The following is a 14,761-nucleotide window of genomic DNA, read 5'->3' as shown; positions in this document are numbered from 1 at the left end:
AGCGGCTGCCTGCCAGCAAGTCTTATCTGATCTCTGCAACTGGTCTGCGCCTAATTAAGTGTATTTTGCTTGGGTTTAGAATTGCAAAAGAATTAAGGGCACTTGGGAATTATGGCGCAGGTGTGGTCTAAAGACTGGGTGCGTTGTGTGCAGTGTGAACAGAAACTTGAGTGGATGCAGTGATACCCTGCTGCGGCTTCCCATTGCCCCTTTTCTTAAGGGAAAGCACTCTAGCTCAGTGCAATGTGTTTTTGCAGCACTTTGGAATGATATCACTACTTTTTACTTATTTCTATAACATTTAAAATGATTTAATTTGATCTTTTTGTAAGATCTCTCTCCGTTGATTTTAAGGAATGTGAAGCGTTCAGCGCCTCTGCATGTGCCTCACGTCCCAGCTCTGCTTCTGGTTCAGTCCGCTGATGTCCAGGCATGTGGTCCCATCGTCGTTTGGTCCCTGAAGGATGGCACAGAGCAGCGTGCTCCTTGCTGCACTATTTTTGCAACAGAGTGGGAGTTGCAAAAAAATGGGAGTAATGCCTACGCTGTTTGTGTCTACTCCAGCTCTTATCTCTGTTTCACAGTCAATATGTTTCACAACCTTAAAATATGCCTCAAAATTTAGGGGGGGAAAAGTTACTAGCAGTGTGCTTCCATCATCTCCCTTGCAAAACTGGAGCTTCGCAGGGACCAGCTTTCTGCCACCCAGCACGTTCCCAAATCCAGTGGGGCAGGGGGATAAAAATCCTGTGGTGGGCATGGCCCGGAGAAGAGGGCATGCACAGGGATGCTCGGTAAGTGCAAGCTGGCTCATTTGCGAAGCAGCTCGCTTTGTCGGACCCGCCAAGCCATGAGCATACTTTCTTTCAGTGCCGGGTGCCGGGGTGCTGCCGTGTAAAGAGTGATCTTAGCCCATGGGCGATGCACGCCCATGATGGGCGCAGATGTGAGGTATTTTCTCACAGCGCCAACGAGCAGCTTTTGGGCTCTGCCTTCCTGGCCAGGAGCCTGAATGTGAAGCAATTTGGCTGCCAAACATCCCTATTTAAACTCTCTGTAATTATTCCCCAGAAGCGTGTTCCCACGTGGAGAAGCAGCAGCCCTCGCGGAGGCTTTCTCTGACTCAGCAGAAATCGCTGAAAAACGTTGTTTGCTTACGGATGAAAGCTGCAGCGCACCGGCAAAGTGGCGGGTACAAAGATGTGCAGCTGTGGGAGGTCTCGGGATGAACCAGGTGGAGCTCGGTCCTGTGCGGTGGTGTTTGCACTGTGGGGCTGAGCAGCTAATTTGGCTGCTGGATGCTGCTGGATGCTGCTGGATGCTGCTGGATGCTGCTGGATGCTGCTGGATGCTGCTGGATGCAGCCAAGCACTCAGGGAAGGGCTTTTGTAAAATGCAAAAGGATAAAGGCAAAACAAAATGCCCATCTCTGATGGGCGCGAAGACGATGGCAAAGGATAGGAAGTTGAAAAGGGCATCGGATGCAAGAGGGCAGGTTTGGGTTAGCTGCAGGGATGCTGCGTTACTGCATCTCTGAGAGCCAGCGCCTAGGAACGCACAATATGCCCTCGAGGGATTCAGGCAATGGGATGGTATTGGAGGCAGATTTTCAGGAAGATGCTCTGTAAGCATCTTTTGGCCCTTTGTTAGGTAACCCAGAGGTAGATCCTCAGAGTGGTTAAAACCTTTGCTTGTAACACACAGCAGGATTAAACGTAGGAAGGAAGAGAGCAAAAGGAAGCGGTGCCCTCGAACACGAACAGAGCCCAGGTAGGCATCAGAAATCTCTGACCAGACCTGCCACCCGCATTGGTGCTGACTCACACGAGCCGCCGAGCTGACCTTGTATTTTATTAGATATCTTCATTTTTGCTGTGTCTCTCCAGTGTTGTCAGCATTCCAGAAAATTCAAGTTGAGAGGCAGAGATTTAAGGGGGTTAGCTCTCCTCCCTTCAAGTCCCTACTACCGTCAGCCAGTGGAGCGCATTTTTTCATGCCGTAATGCAGCCGTGGCTGTGTGGATGCATCCTTGTCCCACCTTTGCTTGTCCCCAGCTTGCTCAGATCAGAGCCCTTCCCTGTCCTAGCAGACCTGCCGATTTTAACTGAGCATTACCCCCAGAGTCGAATGTTATTGAAGGCTGTTCAGGCGCAGGAAGAGGAAGCGAGGTGAAAACTGCAGCAGAGCTAAAATGATTAATGGGACACTGCTCTCAGAACAGCTTGGTTTGTGATATTAATAACGAGAGAATTCAGGAGGGAACCTAACCTGTTCCAAGTTGCAGAGCCGGCAGCAGCAGGAGATGCAGTTAGGAAGCTCCTGTGCTTATATTCATAATGCAGGAGGAATCGAGCGGGCTCAGCAACGTGTGATGCTGCATGGAGTGGGTGTAGGGGCTGAGACGTGGTTCCACCTTGCAGGGCTCATTCTGAATCTGTCTGAATCACAAAAAAAAAGCATGCGGTCATAAATACATCATGATGTAACCAGAAAGCACATAGATATCCCTCAAAAATTACTTGAGCTTGAGAATGGTGAACTGAACAGGGAAAAAAATGTTTATCCCACAAGGGAAGAAGACATGGAAAAGGAAATATTTAGTGGGAATGAATTTGCTTATAGGGTAAGAATAATTATACGTGCTGTTTCACATTTTCTTCTTAAGGATTCATGTCTGGCAATGCTGAGAGATGGGATACAGGCTGGGCGGGCACCTGGCCTCGCATTTCATTGTTCACCACAAGGAAAGAAGGAACGTGAAACCTTACTAATAGCAGCAGAGAAACAATTCAGAAAGCAGACAAATTTGGGGCATGTCAGCTACTGAAAGCAGAGGAGAAATATAAGGAACTGCCCATGCTGCTATGCTTGAAGGGGTTTTGCCAGTCAATGTGTCTGTCCATGGAATTTTTTTTTATCCCATGGCATGCCTGTGCAACCGGAGTGAGAAGGAGACAGCACATCCTTTGCGCAACCAAATCATGGCAGCTGGTCCAGCCCAAGCTCTTGAGAGACACCTGAGCCCGTAGCATCCTTAGGGACGCTGTACTCTTGTCACAGGTTCCTCCTACAGGTCCCTTGTGCCAAATCCTGAGAAAAAAAGACTTCCAGTCCTGGGAAAAAGGAAGAAGGCCAAAAGCAAGAGCATCCAGAGCAACCTGCCATGGGGTTGCATATCACTTGGGCAAAGCAGGCTCTGCCTGGGTGGCTCTGGCTCTCAGGTAAGGGGGACGTTCCTGCAGACCAGGCTGCAGAAGGCAGCGTGCTGTGCCCGGCCAGGCAGCGGCCAGGAGCTGGCACCTGGCACCGGAGCATCCCGGCACTGTGAAACTCCCAGGAGACACTGTATTATTCAAGGAATGATCTCAGGAAGGATGACCAACCTGGGCAGCAGAACACCTGCAGGGCTGGTCAAAACACTGGGAGAGGGAAGGGAAGAGTCTTGCCCTCGGGAGGCCAAGCTCGCAGGCTTGAGCAGGGTGAATGGACGGGCTGTGGTGCGAAGCCAGATGATTTCCTCTGCCAGACAAGATCGAGTCCTATGGTCAGTGGTTAAGTGATGCACACTTTGATGTTTCTTGCATTAAGTCCTGGAGGGGGGTGTGTGTGTGAGAGTGTGAAATGCAGCTAAGGGCTGGGGAAACAGGTAGTAAAAACACTCTGCGCTGTCAGCGCCAGCAGAAACCCTTCTCCTGCTCACCACGCTCACGGAGACTGATGTGCCTTTCTCCTGTGGCTACGGCGAGTATATCCCCAGTTCCACCTGAAGGATATCCAGCTTCCACAAAAGGAAGGTGTTTCTGGCTGGAAGGGGTAGACACTCAAGTTTGCATTCATTTCAGCTCTCTTCACAGCTACCTCTGCAATGCCTGGGCACGCTTTGCCATACACGGCGTGCATTTTGCACAGTAGATCCTTTCATAAGTGTGGAGCTACAGACTTTCTGAATGACAATGTGAATATATAGAGTAAAGCTTTCCTGTATTGTCTGACTTCCTATGGCCTAGCAGATAGAGCGGTGACACACTTTAGAGAGGGATGAAGATGATGGCTAATTAAAGTTTGGAAGCCAAGCTGCTTGATTTGTTTTGAGATCTTGGACGCCTCAAATTATTTTAGGTGTAAGCCAGGTCTGGCATTAGATGAGCAGATGGGCTTTATGCCTCCCTGGCTGGAGAGAGGCAGATTAAGGGAGCGAGGCTTTCCAAAACCAGGAGCATGACTTTTGCCAGAAGGACTTTGCCATGTCAGAAGCTCCCACATCTGTTGGCTATGGCGAGCCCCGGGCGGTGCTCAGGAGCAGAGCGGGCTCCTCCTTGTCTAAGGGATGGCGGAGCTGTGAAAGCACACCCAAACCCCCGTCCAGGAGTCGCGGGGAGCATCTGGGGGAGGACATAGTTTATCTGACAGATTTCATATGGGCGGATTATCAATAAACTGCCAGCTCTTTATTGTGGAAAATGGGTTATCTCTCTCGGATGTGCTGCAGAGAAACTCCAACCTGTGAGAGGGAGAAAAAAGCCACCGTCCAGCTATTGAAAAAACTGCTGTACCCTCGATTTACACCCCGGCTGCTGCTGTAAAACCCTGCTATGGGATTAGCTGTGGTCCCCACAGCGTTACGGGATGGACCTACGCACGTCTTGGCTGAAATCTGGAAGGAGTCCCCTGCCCTGCTGGGAGCAGGCACCGGCAACGACCCGTCACCAGACTGAGCTGCCTCCCTGCAGAAAATGAGGCCGTTTGGGGACTGTTGGAAAACTTTTCGAAATTTGGGTGAAAAAGGCAATATCTCCAAATAAGGTGTGAATGAAGAGTCCCATCAGCTCGAGCTGCTCTCTCCAGTGAGCGTGCAGGGACCTCTTGTGGCAGCTGTGCCCGAGAGCTCCTGTCCCTGCTCTTCTGTGCGACTTCTTTTGGGACAAGCCTGGCCTCCGAGCCTGTGGGACGCGGCTGGATATTTGACTCGATCTGGTGTCAAGGGACCTGTTTGTAACTGGGCTTGGAAGTCTCCAGCTCTGAAACCATCCCTGCTTAATGCCATTGCTGCAGAGGAAAGGAGAAAAGGCTGGAAAACGAGCTTGTGAGAAACCACTGCCTGATGGCAAGTCCCAGTAAAATTAAGTAAAATCTGGGCTGAAAGTATCCAAAAAGTACAAAAACAACTAGCTGTTGCTAGTGCTCTAGCAGTAGGATCAAAGCCCCTGAACCAGAGCCTCAGTTAATCACAGCTTAAATTCCTCCCATGTGGAAGTGGCAGGTAAAAGCTCTCCAGCATCCAGAAATATTTTAATTTTTCCTGTCCCCGGCCCGAGCCTGGCCAAATGTTCATCTTTAGAAGAATAACACCGCGAATGGAGGAGCCCCTGGGACAAACGGGGCCGGGCTTGCAGGCGTTTCATGGTCTGGGACTTTACCTGCAGGCAGGTGAAGGGCAGGGTTGTCACCGTGGAAAGGAGCAGCCGAGATTTCTGAGGTTAAAACACTGCAGACGACTCCGCATTAGGAATCATCTCGCTGCAATTTTATACTGCAATTGTTAAACGATTTTTCTCCTCGGTGCCCTGAGCAGCCCGGCGTGTCTCCAAGGCATGTCTCCCTTTCCTTGGCATATCTTATGCTAAACAGAAATGTCTTTGCATTTGGCCTTCTCAGTAACAGATTAGCCTATGTGATCCTTCAAGTCCTAATACACAAGATTATTTATAATCCCCTGAGCAGTCAGGTCTGCCGATTACTTCAGGCAGCGTCTCCCCGCCACTTAATTGCTATGAAATTACATTGTCTTGTCCGGTTTTTAAGCAAATTTCTGCGGCATGAACAGATGCTTTTCTATCATTTGGGACTATCTCACCCGTCTCCTTCAGATCTGATTAAATCACTCCCCTCCTCAGTGTCCCTTCCATCAGCGTATTACTTGTTGATGTTTTAGTGTCCATCACCCCAGCCAGGGCAGCAACTGAGAGCTCAGGCTCCACACGTTTTTGTTTCAGCAAAGAGAAAGTGGAAGATTTCATCCAAAATTAATAGCTCAAAGGAGAGGCAGAGTTTTACATTAATCAGTGTGTACACGGTGACTCATCCCATCCGCAGAAGAGAAGCGAAGTCCGTGCAGCAGCCACGCTTCTGGTAGAGACATCAAAAAGCAACAAGGGAGCAATCAAATTACAGGAAGCTGGAAAAGCAGCATAGTTGTAGGATGGAACTAAAGAAATTGTGGGTACGGGATCCTGAATTCCCACAAACCCCGGACCGCAGAGCTTGGGGTACCCCAGACATCGGGGAGCTCCTCTCAGGACCAGACACGGGACAGGGGGGATGGAGGACAACAGCGCTGTGGGCAGAGCATTTTTTGTGGCAGGGCAATCAGACCTTTTTGCTTGCTTGATATGCGACCAGCGCCGGTGGCGTGTGTCTGTGTGGGTCCTTACCCAGGGCGAGGGACGGCTCTCCAGCACAATGCAACGGTGCAAGAGCCTCACTGGCATCACGTGCCAGGGGTGCTTTGGGGCGAAGGACCACCGGCCGCAGCACCTCACGGGTGAGGTGTTCAGCCACCCGGTGCCACCAAGGTAGAAGAGGAACCTCAGGGGAACGAAGAAGGTGTCCCCAGCTCCAGCACAGTGACGGGACACCCAGGTCCCTGCTCCATGGCACGCTTGCAGCCAGCTTTTGGGCTGGCCGCCGTTTCTGCCGTGCGATGCCCCGGGAAGGCTGACACGCACCCCGGGGTGCTCATTTCCCATTCCCCCCCTTCTCCCTGAGTCACACGCTCCGAGGGGAAGCACTGCCCCTGCGTGTCTGCATCTCTGCGTGGGGGGGGGGGGGGGATGCGGGAAATGCCAGCTCCAGCAGCGGGCCGGCTCCCGCAGCCCACCCGGCCCTTCCCTGCGGGGACGGTGCTCGCTGTTCCGCTCCCCCCCCCGCGCATCCCGGCCGGGGCAGGGCGGTGCCGGTACGGCGGGCGTGGGGCGGGGCGGTGCCGGTGCCCGGGGCGGTGCCGGTGCCCGGGGCGGTGGCAGGGCGGGCCCCGGGACTGGGTGAGGCGGAGCCGTCGGGCAGCGCGGCAGGTGCCCATGGGAGCCCGGGGGAGGCTGAGGGCCGGTGGATGCCCATGGCTTTCAGCCCGGGGCTGCTGGTGGTGGCCGGTTCCTTCGCCGCCTTCCGCCTGCTGAACCGGGAGCTGGAGCGGTTGGTGCCGCCGCCGCCCTCGGCCCGGCGCAACCGCTGGAAGTGGCGCAACATCTGGACGTCGCTGGCGCACAGCGTGCTCAGCGGCGGCGGGGCGCTGGCCGGGTGAGCGGCCCGGGCACCGTGGAACCCCGGAGGGCACCTAGGGCCGGGGGGGCACCGGAGTGGGGGCACTAGAGGGGAATGAGGGCGTCGAGGGACCCCGACGGGAACCTGCAGCGAGGGGGGCACCGAGGGAGATTGAGCCCATCGGGACGGGGCGGGGGGGGGGGGAATGGGGGTGTTGGGGGACCCTGAGGGGCATTGGGGAGGGGGCGGACCTGGAAACTGGGGGGCACTGAGAGATGGAGGCAGGATCGACGGGCACAGGGGACAGGGAGGCATCAAGGCAGCAGGGGATAGGGAGGCTCTGGGGGAAACAGGAGGATAGGGGTGGCCATGGGGGGACCAGGGGGACAGGAGGGCTCCGGGGGGGTCAGCAGCACCAGGTGGGCACCAAGGACACTGGAAGGGAACTGGGGAACCAGAGGCACTGCCTGGCACTCACAACCCTTCTCCCTGGCAGGTTCTGCCTCCACCCTGGGCTGTCTGAGGACCTGGTGGGCATGCACCCGCCCGGGGCACACAGCCTGGTCGCCGTATCTGTAGGTGAGGTGGGGGGAGTGGGCTGCCCCCTGTTCTGCCCCCCCAGGGGGTCCCCAGGGGCTCATCGGTGCCTGACACCAGCCCCTTGAGCCATGTCGTGGGCAGCAATCTCAGGCACCCCAGACAATCGCCCTATTCTTGGCAAAGGACAGTGGCTCCTTTCTGTCCCACGGCACCCGCAGCCAGGAGGTACTGGGCACCAGGCTGCCTGCCACCATCCTCATGGAGCAGCCAGGGCTTGGGGCATCCCAAAAGTGCCCATGATATGGGGTTGATGCAGGTCCCCCCAAAGCCTCGAGGTAAACTTGCCAGTGTGGAGGCCAGGAGCTTTGAGTCCTCTGGCTGTGTGAAGCCTTCCCCCCCCTCTGCCCCCTTGTCACCTTCTTGCAGATCTGTCACCAGCCCTGTGGTCAGTGCTAAACGGCTTCCCGGCATGGCTACAGCTCAGCAAGGAGGATTGAGTATCTAAAATGCCAACGTGGGGTTGGTTTGGTGGCAGCGAATCCTACAGCTGTTAAGGGCTCCAGGCTGAAAGGGATCCGATTCTGGGAGGGTAACAAGGGTGAGGGTCCACGTGCTGCCTTCGCTCTCACCCTTCTCCGGGAACAGATCCAAGTGATCAGTTAGTTAGTGCGTCTCTCAAGGAGCACGTCCTACAGAGTGATTGCCAGAGGGACCCAAAACACACCAATTTCCTTCTTCTGCCGTGTGCGATCCTGCTCTCTGCGTGACTCGCCACCCACCCAGGGTTTGGGCTGAGCTGTGGCCATCACTTCCCTGGAGGGGCTGCCCAGCCCAGTCAGGTGCAGAGCCTGCTGGGGCGGGGGGGGGGGGGGGGTCCCTTGGCACAGCCCTTCCTGGCCCCCTTCTTTGCTCATGGCCTCTCTGATCCCAGGTTATTTCCTTGAAGACTTTGTGGACATGTTGTGCAATCAGAAACTTCACCAGTCCTGGGAGCTGCTCTTCCATCACTCCGTGGTGAGTCCACCGGCCGCTCTCCGAGGGACAGACCCTGGCACTTGTACCACCAGGGAGGCTGAGGCTGGGGGACGTGAGCGGGGCTCCTGCTGTTGCTAGTGTGGGTGTTTGCTGCCTGTTACAAAATCTGTCTGATTTTTCTGCCTGGGGAGAGGAGCCCAGACAGCAGGGCTTGGAGCTCCTCTTGGTCCTGCAGCACTCGTGTACTCTTCGAGGGTCTGCAGAAAGGCACCCAAAGATGGGGTAGGAAAAAAACCCATGTGTGCACAGAGTAGGGGGGGTGAGGGCTGGGCTGGGGGGGCTGATCCATAAGAGTGGTGTGGACAGGCAGTGAACCAGGTGTCCCCGCTGGCACAGGCGAGCGGCTCAGCTCCTGCCGGCTCTCGGCCACTTGAGCATCTGCCGGGAAGGGCTGCACATCGCCTCCTTCCACCTCCTGCTCCCCAGGGTGCTTTCCTCTCATTCGGGTCAGAGCCATGGTCACAGGGCTGGGGTGGCTGGAGCAGCCGTGGTGCAGGAGCCCCACACCAGTGCCCTCTGCCTGCCTTGCTGCTGGCTGTGCCCAGCGTGGGTTTCTCTTTGATCGCCTCCCATGTCCGGATGCCGGAGCGTTGCGGATGCTGCAGGGCAGGGGGGTGGCACAGCCTGGAGCTGAGCAGCAGAGATGCTGCGGGGTACAGGGGAGGCACAGGGGTCTGCAGGGCCTGGGGATGGGGAACAAGGACAGCGCTGGGACCTACCTGGGATGAGACAGGGGAGGCGATGGTCAGACCTGCTGTCTCGCAGAGCCCAGCGAGCCCTGCAGCTCTGCCTGCCGCTGCTCGCGAGTCAAAAGGTCATCTCCACAAGAGAGCTAATTCAGGCCAAGACAGTGACTTAACGAGCAGGGAGCAGATAATCTCATTAAAGAGCCAATACAGAGAACAGCATTAATGGTATAAACTGAAGAAAGGACCGACTGTGCTAAAGTGTGGGCAGGCAGAGGCTGTCCCCCTGCCTGGCAGGGAGGGTGCGGGGCAGGAATCGCACCGGCTCTGCCCCCAACAGCCCTGTCCTCTGCTGCAGCATCCAGCAGCCCCAGGATGCTTCAGGCCAGGCTGGGGGCATCCCACGGGGCTCTCTGATGCACCAAAGCCACTTAATCCCTACAGCGTGCCTGTTCTGGGGAGAATCCCTGAGCCAGCAGCAACCGTAGCCCTGGGCTACACGTCTCCCTTCCTGCCCTGTTCACTGTGTGCGGAAAAACCTGCTGGGCCACAATCAACTGCATTCCCCAGGCCACAAAAGCAGGGTTAGATCTGGCTGCTCTGTCTCCTCTGCCAACCTGGAGTTTATAGAATTGTTTCCCTCTCCTCCCACTGGAAACAAAAAAAACGCTCAGGTTTCATGCAATGGGTGGGGAGGCTTTATCTCGTGCCCGAGGCTGCAGCGCTGGCTGGAGGCTGCAATGCTGGAGAGAGATGTGTGGGGTGATGACCAGCCGTTTGGCACTGGCGTGGTAACCATTTCCACCTCTGCTCCACGCTGCACCCAAGCATGGAGGGCTCCAGCTTGCAGCAGCTGAGAGCAACCAGCTCCCGGACTCAGCCTCTCTTCTTTCTCCTTCCCAGGTGATTATCTGCTTTGGTATAGCAGTGCTGCTCCATCAGTACGTCGGGTTTGCCCTCGTGGCTTTACTGGTGGAGATTAACTCCATCTTCCTCCATCTGCGGCAGATCCTGCTCATGGCCAACCTGGTGCACACCACCTGCTACCGCCTCAACAGCATCATCAACCTGGGCACCTACGTGGTGTTTCGCATCGCCACGCTGGCCTGGATGACTCGCTGGCTCTTCCTCAATCGGGAGAACGTGCCCCCAGCAACGTATGCTGTAGGCATGGTGGGCATGGCAATCATGACGCCCATGAACATCATCCTCTTCTACCGCCTGCTGCGTAGTGACTTCTTCAAGTCCAGCCGGGATGTGCAGCAGGAGAAAGAGCAATAGCTACCAGGGCTGAGCAGCCCTGAGCCCGTGGAGGAGGACAACAAAGCGCAGTGGAGAGTGAACGTGGCTGTTTCAGTACCTTGTGTGGAGGGTCCACACTAACAGAGCATCCGGGCTTTTCTTGGGGCTGCAGATCCTGGGCCCTGCACAGCAGAGAAGGTGCTCACGGACCAGGCACTGGGGCTCTGCTCCCCCCACACCTTTGGATGACGTGGTCGGGTGACTGGGAGCTGCTCAGAGAAGCCTTGACAGCTCTCGCAGCTCCCCGAGGCACCACTGAGATGAGAAGGGAGCAGAAGAGCACTGTTTCCCCACTGCTCTTCTGGACATCCAAACACCACAGTGTGTTTCTAACTCCTTCAGTGCTGCAGCCTGCAGCGTCCCATCGGCCAGGGGACACTGCGCTCAGCCCTGCGTTCTCTGTGGCACTTCCCATGGGAGCACCACCAGGCAAGAGAGGCTCCAAGGCTTCGCCCTTGATGCCAGGGCAAGTAAAAGCCAAATCCTGCACTCATGAGTCCTCCCCGAGGAGATTGTCCCAGGTGGGTGATGGAGGGAGAGGCTGAGACCTGTCTGGGTGGGATGCTGCCCGCTGTGGGGTCCAGGTCAGGGGCAGAGCACGGGGCAGCGGGTGCTGCGGTGCTGTGCTCGGGGACAGGCGGCCAACTTCTCCTGACAACTGGAGCTTTTTCCGTGTTGTTTTGTTCCCAGGTATGTTAAGTGCCTATAAATAAGCGTGGGAGAGTGTGAGTCGCTGGCCAGGATGATGCTATGTGATGGTCACTTCCCACAGATGCGGAGTTTTCAGGCATAGGCATCTATTAGGATTTAGGTATCTATTAGGAATGAAAAGTTCTGCTGCAGAGCCCAGCGTAACATTCTTACCCAGCAGCAAGAGCTCTTACTAACATGAGCTTTTAATAAATGGCTGCAAATGAAACGGCTTGAGGGGAAGGGGCTTAGAGGGAAAAAGGGACTCAGCATCCCAGCTGACTCCAGGGGTGTCACTGCTTAGCACAGTGCTTCTTATCCTATGTCTCCCCACTGCAGAGTAAAAATACACTGTACACTGGCACAGTCTACCTCTCTTGGGTTTTTTATCCCCCTCTCCTTTCTATGGAGGAAGATGAACGTTTCTCCTGTTCCTGCTGATGCTCTGCTGCCCTCCTAGGCAAGGGGAGGCTGCGCTTTCCTTGGGGCTGGCAACTGGGAGGCTAAATGGCGGCAGGACGCGTGCCAGCTCCCGCCGTGGCTCTGCCTTTAGCCTTGCTGCACCGAGACGCTTGCAACCTGCGGGGTTAGGAAAGCGCTGGCTGTGAAATAGGGCAGGCTGCAGGCAGAGCACCCAGCACGTGGCCTCGCTGCTCTCATACCCGATGCTGGAGGCTGGCTTGCAGCAAAGCTAGGATCCTTGTGGTTTGCTCTGCCTGTCCCTGGAGGCTTCCTAGGACAAGGACTCCAAATTTTTTAATTTTTTTACTCCACATTTCCTTTTCCCCACCGATTCCCACACACTGAACTGTTCCCCAGCAGCCCAGCACTGCATATAAAAGCAAGATCATCCCACTCGGGGTTACATGTACCGGTTTGGAGAAATCCACTGGATCTGTTGTGCTTTCTGTGTGGCAAATAACCTTTACCTCAAAATCTCTCATTTGGTTTGAAAAGCTGGGGGACAGGCTGAAACAACGCGCCGCTCGGAGTGGGCGGCACTTGTTTCTAGGAGGAAAATACAGGAGCAGACACATTTCTGCCTGGGCAGGGAAAGATGAGCGATGCGTGTGGGCAGTGGGAGGCTGGAGACAACTCGTGGCCAAAGCCGCTTACGTTTCTATTTGTAGAGAGCGCAGGGAAGCTTGCAGGTGCTGGAGATACCTCCTCCGTGTTTGGGTTTGTCACCTCAAGCGGTGTTTAGGTGCCCATGTGCCGCTCACAGCTCGTAGCCGGAGCAGAGCTGGCAGCCAGGGCTTTCTCTTCGGTTTGACCCATTTACGCCCAGTTTTTTAGGAGCTGCTCTGCTGATCCCTGCCCTTAGCACAGCCTCTGCACCCGCTTAGCAACGCTGGCTCTGTCCTCCGGCCTCTGCCCACACCGGGGACGTTTCTCAAGGCCTGGATTGTGTTACTGCATTCCTGCCGTCACGTGGCTGTCGCGTACCCCGGGCATGTGGGATTGAGGGCCAGGGAAGCCTGTTTTGGGAGCTTCTAATGAGATGTGATTTTCCCACAGTGCTATGGTGGGATAAGCGTCGGCTTTGCAGCTCACTGCAGCCGGACGCGAGGGTACCCTGTGCTTGTCCCTCCGGATGGAAAATGCCACAGACTTGGCTTCAAGGTGTCGTGGTTTAACCCCAGCCAGCAGCTAGGCACCACGCAGCCGCTCATTCACTCCCCCCCCCAACCCCTGGGATGGGGGAGAGAATCAGGAAAAAAAAAAACCTCGTGAGTTGAGATAAAGACAGTTTAATAGGACAGAAAGGAATGAAAAACAATGATAATGATAATAATAATATGACAATAGTAATACTAAAAGAATTAAACTATACAAAGCAAGTGGTGCACAATGCAATTGCTCACCACTCGTTGACTGATGCCCAGTTAGTTCCCGAGCTGCGATCCCCCCTCCCAGCCAGCTCCCCCAGTTTATATACTGGGCATGATGTCATATGGTATGGAATAGCTCTTTGGCCAGTTTGGGTCAGCTGTCGTGGCTGTGTCCCCTCCCAGCTTCTTGTGCCCCTCCAGCCTTCTTGCTGGCTGGGCACGAGAAGCTGAAAAATCCTTGACTTAGTATAAACACTACTTAGCAACAACTGAAAACATCAGTGTGTTATCAACATTATTTTACTACTAAATCCAAAACACAGCACTATACCAGCTACTAGGAAGAAAATTAACTCTGTCCTAGCTGAAACGAGGACACAAGGGCTTTGGGAAGGGACCTGCCCCTCTATTCCCCCCATACAGGGGTTCATGGGGCTAGAAGGAGCATCTCCATCAGGGAATTAGTTGCCGGGGAGCTATGCCCCAGCCTGCCACCCGCCCGCACCTCCTTCAGCCCCAGCCCACATCCCAAGAGCCAATACCCCCTCCAGCAGAGGCCCCTCTCCCCATAGGGACCCCCCAGGCAGCCCCCACCCTGCCGAAGCCCCAAGGCGAATGGCTGCCTGGCTGCAGGGTGGCCGGTGGCGACGAGTTGAGCCCGCTCGTCTGCCTACAGCAAGCTGGACCTTGTGTTTTCGCAGGGTGCTGGGCAAGCGCAGAGGACCCGGGGGGGCATCTGTGCTCCTGGGGGGCCGGGAAGGGGGCACCAAGGGGGGGGTGGATACTTGCTGAGGCATTAAGGGCCATAGTACGGCCATGGCGGCAGTGCTTGGGGGGGGGGGGGGAGGCGTCGCTCCCCGGAGGCTCTGGGGTGCACAGTGCCTGGCGGGGGGGACACGGGGGGTGGCCGAGGTAGGCACTGCCCCCACCGAGGGGGCACTACAGGCCCAGGCCCCACGGCACCCCATGGGTGATCCCCTCCAGCCTACAAGGCCCCACGGCGGAGGGGGGGGGGGGGGAACGACCCCCACACGGAGCCCCCCTCGCCCCGGGGCGCCGCCTGCCCCACAGCGCCCCCTACAGGTAGCGTGGGCTGATCTGTACCACACGTTGTCCAATCAGAGCCGGCGCCGAGCTGTCACCGTTGCCTCTCTCCGCCAATCGAAAGCAGCGAAGGGCGGGACCGGAGAAGGCCGGGCATCCCACCGGAAGTGTACTCCAGGCACAACTTCCTTTCCTCTCCCACGCTTGGTCCCGCCTCCTGCCCCTCCTCCGCGCTCTGATAGGCTGCGCCTGCTGTCTCCGAGGCTGCCCGAAAGCTGATTGGACAGCCTTCCTGGCTGCGCGCCCCGCCCACATCCGGGTCTCTGAGGCGCGGTGGCGACGGCAGTGGGCCGCCATTGTGGTGGGGAGGCG

General features: G+C 56.1%; 1 protein-coding gene across 1 annotated transcript; it reads left to right on the top strand.

Annotated features, from left to right (window-relative positions):
• Positions 1-5,354: 5,354 nt before the first annotated feature.
• TLCD2 (TLC domain containing 2) lies at positions 5,355-10,803 on the top strand. Its single transcript, XM_050909193.1, is given in 7 exon segments — positions 5,355-5,427; positions 6,873-6,950; positions 6,982-7,019; positions 7,022-7,296; positions 7,757-7,839; positions 8,732-8,814; positions 10,425-10,803. Coding segments are annotated over 7 exon segments (1,008 nt in total). The 3' UTR covers position 10,803.
• The last annotated feature ends 3,958 nt before the right edge of the window (positions 10,804-14,761 follow it).

Source organism: Gymnogyps californianus, chromosome 20 (assembly GCF_018139145.2).
Source record: "Gymnogyps californianus isolate 813 chromosome 20, ASM1813914v2, whole genome shotgun sequence".
NCBI lineage: Eukaryota > Metazoa > Chordata > Aves > Accipitriformes > Cathartidae > Gymnogyps > Gymnogyps californianus.
Note: the sequence above shows the minus strand (reverse complement) of the source record. Positions and strands in the feature narration are given on the sequence as shown.